Source organism: Suricata suricatta, chromosome 8 (assembly GCF_006229205.1).
Source record: "Suricata suricatta isolate VVHF042 chromosome 8, meerkat_22Aug2017_6uvM2_HiC, whole genome shotgun sequence".
Lineage (NCBI taxonomy): Eukaryota > Metazoa > Chordata > Mammalia > Carnivora > Herpestidae > Suricata > Suricata suricatta.
In genome coordinates this window covers 55,437,953-55,448,534 of record NC_043707.1, presented here as the reverse complement: position 1 = coordinate 55,448,534, position 10,582 = coordinate 55,437,953, and the positions used below count along the sequence as shown (strand labels likewise).

Sequence of the window (10,582 nt, the reverse complement as noted above, 5' to 3'; positions counted from 1 at the left end):
GGTCATGATCTCACATTCATGGGTTTGAGCCTCGCATCGGGCTCAGTGCTAACAGCTCAGAGCCTGGCGCCTGCTTAAGATTCTGTGTCTCCCTCTCTCTCTGCTCTTCCCCTGCTCATGCTCTGTTTCTCTCTGTCTCAAAAATAAATAAAACATTAAAAATTTTTTAAAAAAGAAAGAAATGAATTAGGAGGATAAGCCATATGCTCATGTACATTACTGTGTTTTCGGGAATTTAACCCTAATCTTGAATATACTTCTAATGAAGAAGGGACGCTATTGCACACAGTAACCTTCATGATTTGCAAGATTAGATAACAGGTCACGATCATCAGGTCAGTGTGCATGGGTTCTGTTGTTCTATGGTCTGAAGACAGGTTCATTCAAATAACAATATAAATAGCTGTTTTGCAAAAGAAAAATATTAAGTCTCTAAAATCCTAGAAACATATTTCATTATTCTCCATTTAGAAATTGCTTCAGTCTCCATGGAGCACTCTGATCTGCCACAGACACTTCAAACAATATTTGATCTGCTCAAGGTTAGAACTGCTTGCACCGTGCCTAAGGTGATGGATAGAATTATTTTCCTCTAGGAACTGTTTGCAAAAGACATACTCCCCTCATCCTGAAAGAGATCAGTACACACAAAGTGATATGTTCAGCATGTAGTATTCAGGGGAAACATCAGACATTGTGCTATGATATGTACAAGAGCAGCAAATTCTCTCTCTCTCTCTCTCTCTCTCTCTCTCTCTCTATTTTAGGAGCAGTATCCTGACATACTCAATGCTTCTGGCCCTCTACAACTACACTGTGGTGTAAGTCTTCAAATTAGTGTGACACTTTTATCCCACCCTGTAACAAATACAGATACTACTGAGAATTTTTATTCCTTCTCCTCAGGTCACATCATTTTTTTGGATGTTTATTTATTTTTGAGAGACAGACAGACAGACAGACAGAGTGTAAGTTGGGGAGAAACAGAGAGAGAGGGAGACACAGAATCGAAAGCAGGCTGCAGGCTCTGAGCTGTCAGCACAGAGCCCAAGGCAGGGCTTGAACACGCCAACTGTGAGATCATGACCTGAGCTGAAGTTGGACACTTAACCAAGTGAGCCACCCAGTCACCCTAGGTCACATCATTTTGATGTTATCAATATGAAGGTAAGTATAAGAAAGCATAAAACTAAGTTATAATGGAACACACATTTGTTATCGACTTAACAACAAAGAATTAGATTGTGTTCCTGTCCCTTCCAGGTTGAAATCAACTGCTTCTATTATTCTCTGTTTATAAGATAGAGAAAAACCAATACTAGTTATCTCAGTGGAAGTGAACCACATGGAAGGATGTAGACTCACTACTCCAGGAAATAAGAGACACTGAGAGAAGCTTCTCCCATCACTTGTATCACCTAATTACATTTATATTTTTAATGTTTATTGATTGATTGAGTGAGTGAGTGAGTGAGAGAGAGAGAGAGAACAAATGGGGAGAGAGCGTCAGAGAGAATCCCAAGCAGGATCCATACTGTCAGCACAGAGCCTGAGGCAGAGCTTGATCTCATGAACTGTGAGGTCATGACTTGAGCCAAAATCAAAAGTTGGATGCTTACCCAACTAAGCCACCTAGGCCCCTTATATAAAACTTTTACTTTTACAAGATTCATTTGTCTTCCTCACAGGCCATACAAACAAGTAACATAGATTATAATGTTAGGAACATTCACTTCTGACACACATCCCAGAGCTATCAGACTATCCAGAGGAGATGAGTTTTCATATCTTCCTTCCCAGAGGAAGATATTGTGTCCAAATTCCATTCATTTTCTGACTTTTATGATAGCCTTGCAAACTGGAGACCCATATTGGTTTCTTACATTATAAAATATTAGCAATACCTCAAATCCAGAATACAGTCTTTACCCATATCACTCACTCTCAATACAATCACTTCGTATATGCATGCCTTTGAAGGAGACAGGGTGGAATTATGTTAGTGAAAACTTGTGGTGGTATCATTCACGGTACTTTAGGGAAGAGGGATAGACCTTCATCATGGTAATGATTCAAATTTCTCTTTATCATGTGTAGATTTTGTTGTAGCTATTGTTTTATAGATATGTTAATGCTTTTGTTCATTGCTTCTCTATGTACTTTATGGATACCTCAACATCAGTTCAACGTCACCAATTACTCTTCTGGTGCAGTTTTCTGATTACCTCTCCAGCTTTGCTACTTATTGTAATAGCCATTTTCACTTTTATTCTGTTGGTTTGATGCTGCCATTTGGACTCTGCCCCTCAATATATTTGCCTCTTTTTGATTCAGGGAGCTTATTTTCCATAGTAGCTCTCCTACACTTATATACAGCCTATAAGAGACAGCTATGGCAGTGTTTTGAAAGAATATTGGTGATTCCCTAATCCTAGTACCTTGTTGAAGATTTATTTTCAATGTTTTCTCAGATGAGAAAGGTTAAGTGAACTCAGGTTATAGAAACTTCCTGGATGCCTGTTTAAATTTCTTCCTCAACATTAAGCCAACGCACCTTTGACATCCAAATCTCTTTTAGTATGAATCATTATTAAATTGAGATTTCAAACAATCAGCTGAGTAAGCAGTTGTTTAACTAATGCACTACATTCAGAATCTATATTAAGTATCCTAATATCAATACATTTATGCTAAACTAAAGCTAGAATCCACACTATGTGTTCTATCTTCACATACTAGCCATTTTAATATATGAATTAACGCATATGTTAATTTTTAGATAGAAACATATAAATTGTCATATTTATAGGTCAAAATGGTCAAATATAATTTCATATGATTAATAAACACAACCTTATTTTATTTTAAGTAACATTTGATGTTTCCTTGGATTTTCTGAGGCCTGACTCATAACGTAAAAAGGAATGGGAGCAACATGCGGAAACCCCTTTTGTAAGGCCACTATGTCAAGTAAGGTAACTGTAGGATTTCCAGGCAAGCCAAGTGTAGCTTTCTCAAGTAGCAGATGGAAGGCTGTTTATACTGGCAGTGGTGTTGGGCATTTTGTATCAACTGAATCCACCTAAATATGACTGTAAGAAATGTTTTATCTCTGCAACTCCAGTGATTGGAGTTTTACTGTTTCCAAATCTGTAACCAATTTTTTCTGTAAGATACCTAGAAATATTTGTAAATTCAATTGATGATGCTTTATCTCAGGAACTCAGGGTATCAGATTTGCATATGAGTTTAAGGATGCCACTTCTGTGGCTAATGTCAAATTAATTATTTCAGGACAATAATAAAATCTTAGTTTCTTCATCATGTTTTAAACTAGGAATTTAAAGCTCTGAGCTTACCTCTTTTCTTGAACTTCTCCAATTCAGATAGAAACTGCCACCCTATCCCATGTACCTTGTGGTGCTTATTTGCAACAAAATGGTCAATTATTTTATTATTTCATTCCAGGTGACTATGAATAACAATTTAAGTATTTTGCTGTTGCATTCCATGAATTATCAATGTCCTATTTCCCAGTGAGTCTCACCGAAAAACCCCAAACTCAGTTTCCCATCTTTAAGTAATATATGCCCATATCTATTTCTAGTTATGCAATAGATTGTCATTAAAAGCATATGGAAGGATGATAAATTATTTTAGGTATTACAGCAGTTATTTAAAACAGGGAAACAGATGCTTATAAAAGTATTAGAACTTTTTAAGGAGTTAGTTTCAGGCTAGGGATTCTCAAATGATTGCTAGAAAACAAGGGAACAGACCACTATTAAGAGTTAGTATCTCTGCCACAATTGTGAACATAGATCACGAGGTCATTGCTATGACTACTGCAGTCAAGTACGCACACTTTACTTGAAGTTCAATGATTCAGAATCAAGAAACTAGTACCAGAATTTCCACAACATCATGGACACTGGAGAGGGAAATCCAACAGTTTTTAGCACTGTAATCACCTTTTAATATTCATGGAGTGACTCATTGTAACATCCGTGATCTTGCTCAATAACCCAAAGTATCATAACAGGAAGTTGGCTTCTGCTTAACCACTGTTTTCTTATTTTATAAAACAATATAATTTGTGGAACTTATCCACATCTGGAACCTATAGATGTAGATAAGTTCCACAAATTATATTGTGGGCAGAATTATTAAATTACAAAAAATGAAGACCATTCTTAGAGTGGAAAAAAGTGTGAGCTAACACCCAGAGTTTTCAGATAATGAGAAAAATTAAACCCTGCTGGTATCATGGGTCAAATACATGAATTATTTTTTAGATTGGGGTTGGCAAGTTATAGTTTGTGGCCTATTTTTGTACTATATGTGAGCTAAAAATATTGTTTTTTTTTACATTTTTAAAGTGTTGGGAAAAAGCATAAAAGAAGATGACTTATATGGCATGCAAACCCTAAAATATTTATTATTGGGCCTCTTCCCCATAAATGTCTTCTGACCCCTATGTTAAATGAGAACAAATAGGTCAGAGGGGACATAATTCATTAGAATTTAGTATTCATGAAGAAACAGATTTTGTTTGCCCTTCCTATACTCATTCCTAGTATGGTATCGGATACTTGGTACACAATAAGTACTTAAGTATTGAATCAGCATAATTTACAACACTACCAATCTTTAGCAGACTTAGCATGATCTCTGTATATTGTGTTTTGGGGGGTTTTTTGGTACACACACATTAACATTCAGATTATGCAATAACCTAAGCAATATATTATTCTAGATTGGTACGGATGTCAAAAGTGGCACACTGACTTATATCCAACCATATATAAAATTAAGTCTGATTTTGAAAGAGCTTTATCACTCTTCAGTTTCTATCCAACTTGGATCTCTTCTTGCTTGGTTAAATTTATCTCAAGCAATATATTCCCTGTCATTGAAACCTATTAATCTAGTTAATGGTGACTTAGCCTCACCTCTGTATGCATTAGAAAACAAAAACAAAAACAGAACAACCACCACAGCAAAACTTTATTAAGAGATAGTTTTACCTTTGTAACACCCAAGGGCTCATGTGCAGAATAAATTCTTCTTACTACAGACATGACAAATAATTAATTAGGAATATAGTGTGCTATTTGTTTTGTTTTGTTTTCAGTTCAAACTAATTTCCCTTTTATTAAAGTCTATGTTACCATTACATGGTTTGATACTCAATAAAGGAAATTCTGTTCAAATAAGGTACTATATTGTCATCAGTATTTCCAGGTGATGGTTTATAGTCAAGTAGCATTATGAATACATCCTTGAGAAGCCATCCATGGAATTTTCACTTTGTCAAGGCCCAGTTCCTCTGGAGTGGAGATTCCCAGTTCATTTAAAGTTAGTCTAAGTTCCTGGATGATATAGTGGTAGATTTCCTTGTGAGGTCCTGCTTTGTCCTTAACAGCCTCTAGGATGTCAATGCTAACTGCACTAGCAAAATCATTTAGCTGTCTGCATGCCCTCAGAGCAGCACCGGTGATTTTGGGTTCTGGAACCAGATCAGAGCCAACAAGCGCGTTCATCCTTTTATGCAGTTTCCAGGCATCAATATCTGACTTGTTGAAGTAAGTCATCCAGCAGGCATCAAAATCCTCTTCTGTCTCATATGACCTATGGTAGTAGCAGTGGACTGACTGGGCAGCGGAGGTGGAGCTGGGAACTGGGTTAGGGGGCGTGAAGGTGTGTGTGTGGGGCGCGGGGTAGGGGTTGGGTACAGAGGTCTTGGAGGCCGGCCTCAGCCGGACAGCTGCTGCTACAGGGCAAATGGGGAGAGCAGACGCCGAGGAGGACAGCGATGGCAGCGATCAGTCCAAGGCTGAAGGGAAGCTTGGTTTGAACTTACTGGCTGGGGCCCTTGGGGACCGGACTCTGACACAGGCGAGGGAGCCTATAATGTGCTTTAAGACCATTTTCCTGTGTATTTTTCTTTTGAGTACCTGAATGATCACTCTGTGTTTTTGAAGATGTTTTTCCCCTATGACAATGTTGTTAAATTATCTAAAACTGGTATTTCATATTTTACATTTACTGGTACACAATTTACATAATATAAGAGATACTCCCTAAATGTATGTATGAAAATGTTCAAATAAAGATGAAGACCATCACAAATTCAAACAGCAGGAGGAGCTTTCCAGTATTGGAATAGGTGAACAAGGCATAAAATGAAAATAGATTATATATAGTGAAAGAGAAGAATGATGTCCAATAAGCTCTTTTGTCTCTAGATATGTTATTGAAATTTCAAATGGACTTTACTAATGACAACATAATTTTCTCTTAAATATTTTGCCAATACAGAAAGGAATAATGATATTGGGTGCCTGCTTCTTGAGTGAATGTTATGAAGTAATTTTTCTAAGAAAAACCTTTGTAGTACCAAGGTTATAACCTCAGGCAATGGAAAACTAATATTTTAATTTTTTCCATCCTTAGGGAATTGGTTAATTTTTCAAGTTAAAGTCTCTTTGAATAAATGTATGAGAACCTTTCTTTTTAATGAAAAATCAAACTACCATTATAATTAACTTGCAGATAAATTCAGACTCACATTTTTTTTTGAAAAATTAATTTGAACAATCATATCTACTTTCTGGGGAAAAATAATATTTTATTTTAAATATCTTCTATTTATTTAAATTTCTCTTTACATTCAAAGCCACATTTATAGTTATTAAATTAAGAGATGATGTTATATATCTAAATATAAGGAATTTAAGATATTAGTAAAATTTTGAAAGATGAAACTAATGTAAAAGTTCTCAAAATCTACCTATCTAGTCAGAAAAATGTAATGCATTTAATATTTCTTTAACACAGGCAAAAATATTTCAAAAGTATTGTTCAGAGTCGAATTGTTTCTTTTTATGCTTTATGTTATATAATTTCAAATCAACTTACATTTCTTTGAACACCCTTAAATCTGACATTTGCTATTAATATAAGAAAATAAATTTTGAACTATATTACTCAGGTTTGGGGGTAGGTGTCCATGAGTCAACAACCAATTTTGAGTTTTAAAAAATTTGGGGGGGGTTTCTGGAATTTTTTAACTTTAATTTACAAGTATTTGTTCCTATTTGTAATAAATTATGCTCACTGTCCACCTCTAGTCATAATAACTTAGACCAAGATGTTCCTTTCATGGAAGATTGGGAATGCATAGCTCTGGATTATTTTCCTTATGTAGTATAACTGTTCATATGCACAGCAGGACGCTATAGTGATTATAGTATTTCCTGTGGACTGATGGGCCAATGTAAATGGTTCACACAGAACAAGACCAAACACACAGAAAGGAGCAGAGTGCTGCTAAAGTTCTAATGTCCACCTGCATTCCTACCTTTGGTTTTTGTGAAACACAACTCTATTTGTGTAAAGTTTTCTCTAATTTATTGACCTATTAGTTATTTTCCTTCAAATTGGTTTTTGTTGCCTGCAGCAAAAGAGGCATGATTAATGGAGAAGCCTTATTCTCTACATTGTTCTAGTAAAGCTGTCTGTAGTTCTTCTAATCAAAAGTTCAAACTTATTAACCTGGAATTACAATTTAATACAATTTGGGTTTGTAAAAATCTTATAAAATTGTATGCTTTAGTTTTTTCTTTTTTAATTCTGTTCTTTGTATATAGTTTTTTCATTTACTTATTCTTTTATTTTCTAAAGACTCTGTTAAAGCTTTTATTTAAATTCCAGTGAGTTAACATACAATATAGTGTACCTGTGTACAATACAGTGACTTAACGCTTCCATTAAAAGGTGCCTTCTTTAATCCCCGTCATATATTAATCAACCCCCCACCCACCTTCCCTCTGGTAACCATCAGTTATTCATTCAAACACAAATATTTATCAAGCTACCACTGTGAAAATGACAAATGTTGAGTATCATAGAGACACATTTTTTCTCTTGTATTTTCCCTGTTTTTCATTAAAAATTTTAAAAATGTTTGTTTATTTTTGAGAGAGACACAGACAGAGCACAAGCAGGGAAGAGGCAGAAACAGAGGGAGACACAGAATCCAAAGCAGGCTATAGGCTTCAAGCTGCCAGCATGGAGCCCAACATGGAGCTCGAAATCACGAACTGGGAGATCATCACCTGAGCTGAAGTCAGATGCTTAACCAACTGTGCCACCCAGGTGCCCCAAATTTTCATGATTTTGAGTTGAAAATAATTGTTTTGCATTTCTGAATAATCATGCTTCATTATTTCTAATTTTAATATGATAATATATTTCCAACTTATAAATTGTGATTAACATATATGACTAATTTCTTTTTCTAGACTTCAAGATTTGTTCATGCATCTTAATGTATAAATATATAAATATAAAATATACCATAATACATAGATGATCAAGATATTTGTTGAAGGAATGTGGATTATTGAACTTTAGCCTATTTTTATTGTTTTTTATTGTTCCCTTTTATATAAAAATTTCCATTTTATAAACTCCAAGTAATTGCAGTTGTCTCTGCTAGAGGTATTATTTTATTCTTCAGCTTCTTTCCTGCCTTCTGCAGTGGGAATGCATTTTTGTCCATGATCCCTTAATCCATTATTCTCTTTGTGTAAACTAAACACTGATTGCCTCACTGATTCCTGATATTGATTTTAAACAATTCTGATAATCTTAATCTAACCCATGATAGTCTTTCAATTATTAATTTTATAATACTTTTCAAACTTCTTGGCATTTAAAACTTCTGTAGTATCATTTATCACTTCTTTGTTTATGACTGGTTAGTCTGCATCTTTTGTGTTATTTAGTTGTTCATTTAATTTTCTCTGTTCCCAATTACTTCATACATTCTTTGACTGACCAGTTTGTGAACTGAAGTACCCAGCTTTCTCAATCTTGAAAAAGAAAACCGAAGCTGGAGGCATCGCAATCCCAGACTTCAAGCTGTATTACAAAGCTGTAATCATCAAGACAGTGTGGTAGTGGCACAAAAACAGACACTCCGTCAATGGAACAGAGTAGAGAACCCAAAATGGACCCATAAATGTGTGGCAATTCATCTTTATCCGATGGAACAAAGACAGTCTTCAGCAAATGGTGCTGGGAAAACTGGACAGCGACATGCAGAAAAGTGAACCTGGACCACTTTTTAAGCTCAAAATGGATGAAAGACCTAATGTAAGATAGGAAGCCATCAAAACCCTACAGGAGAAAGCAGGAAAAAACCTTTTTGACCTCAGTCTCAGCAACTTACTCAGGCTGTCTATGGAGGCCAATGAAACAAAATCAAAAATGAATTATTGGGACGTCATCAAAATAAAAAGCTTCTGCACAGTGAAAGAAACAATCGGCAAACTTGAAGGCAACCGACGGAATAGAAGATGATATTCACAAATGACACATAAAATACAGGGTTACTAACCAAAATCTATAAAGCACTTATCAAACTCAACACCTCAAAAATAAATAATCCAATGAAGAATGGGCAAAAGACAGGAATAGACATTTTTCCAAAGAAAACATCCATATGGCAAATAGACACATGAAAAAATGATCAACATAACTCAACATCTGAGAAATACAAATCAAAACCATAATGAGATACTACCTCACACCTGTCAGAATGGCTAAATTAACAACTCAAGCAACAACAGATGTTGGCGAGGATGAAGAGCAAGAGGATCTCATTTGCTCTGCTGGGGGGAATGCAAACCGGTGTAGACCCTCTGGAAAACAGTATGGAGGTTTCCAAAAAATTAAAAATAGAACTACTTTACGACCCAGCAATTGCACTACTAGGTATTTACCCAATGGATACAGATGTGCCCTTTTGTAGGGACACATGCACCCCAATGTTTATAGCAGCACTATTGACAATAGCCAAAGTATGGAAAGAGTCCAAATGCCCATCGAAGGATGAATGGATAAAGAAGAGAGAGGGTTGCAGGAGGGATTGTGGGAAGGAGGATGGTCTAAATGGATAAAGGGCAGTAAGGAATCTACTCCTAAAATAATTTTTGCACCATATGTTAACTAATGTGGATGTAAATTAAACAATAAATAAATTTTTAAAAAGACACACACAAAAAAGAAGTACCCAGTTTTCTTACTATTACTTTTCCCCCTCCCTGAAACAGAACCTCTAATCACACAGAACCTAAGAGTACCGTAAAAGAAGGCAAAAATTCCTGAAGTATCTAACTGAGAATGATGGTAAGTGGGGCCACTTATACTTCCAAATGTTGATATGCTACTTTTGGGATGTATCATTTGGAGATAAAAGACAATATAATAATTCTTTAATTTTGAGGATAAATGGTTTCCATCCAAAATGGTAACTTCTCCAAGATAATGCACTTTTAAGGCTGATGAAAAGACTGTTTACTCTTTCAGGGTGGTTCAGTAAGAGGGAAGACTAGTGGATCCATTCTCATGTGCTCATTTCACACTACCTTTGCTGTAAATTAAGCCTTTTAAAAAAAGTTTTTAGTTAAATTCCAGTTAGTTAACATACAGTGTAATATAAGTTTCAGATATACAATACAGTAACTCAGCACTTCCGTACAATACCCAATGTTCCTCACAAGCACACTTCTTA

General features: G+C 35.5%; 1 protein-coding gene across 1 annotated transcript; it reads right to left on the bottom strand.

The window, feature by feature from the left end:
- Nucleotides 1–5,258: 5,258 nt before the first annotated feature.
- On the bottom strand, nucleotides 5,259–5,930 carry LOC115297614 (cytochrome c oxidase subunit 5A, mitochondrial-like). Its single transcript, XM_029945795.1, has 2 exons — nucleotides 5,864–5,930; nucleotides 5,259–5,773 (listed from the first exon to the last, which is right to left on the bottom strand). Exons 1-2 carry the CDS (start codon nucleotides 5,928–5,930, stop codon nucleotides 5,259–5,261), a joined length of 582 nt encoding a protein of 193 aa, XP_029801655.1.
- Nucleotides 5,931–10,582: the final 4,652 nt, after the last annotated feature.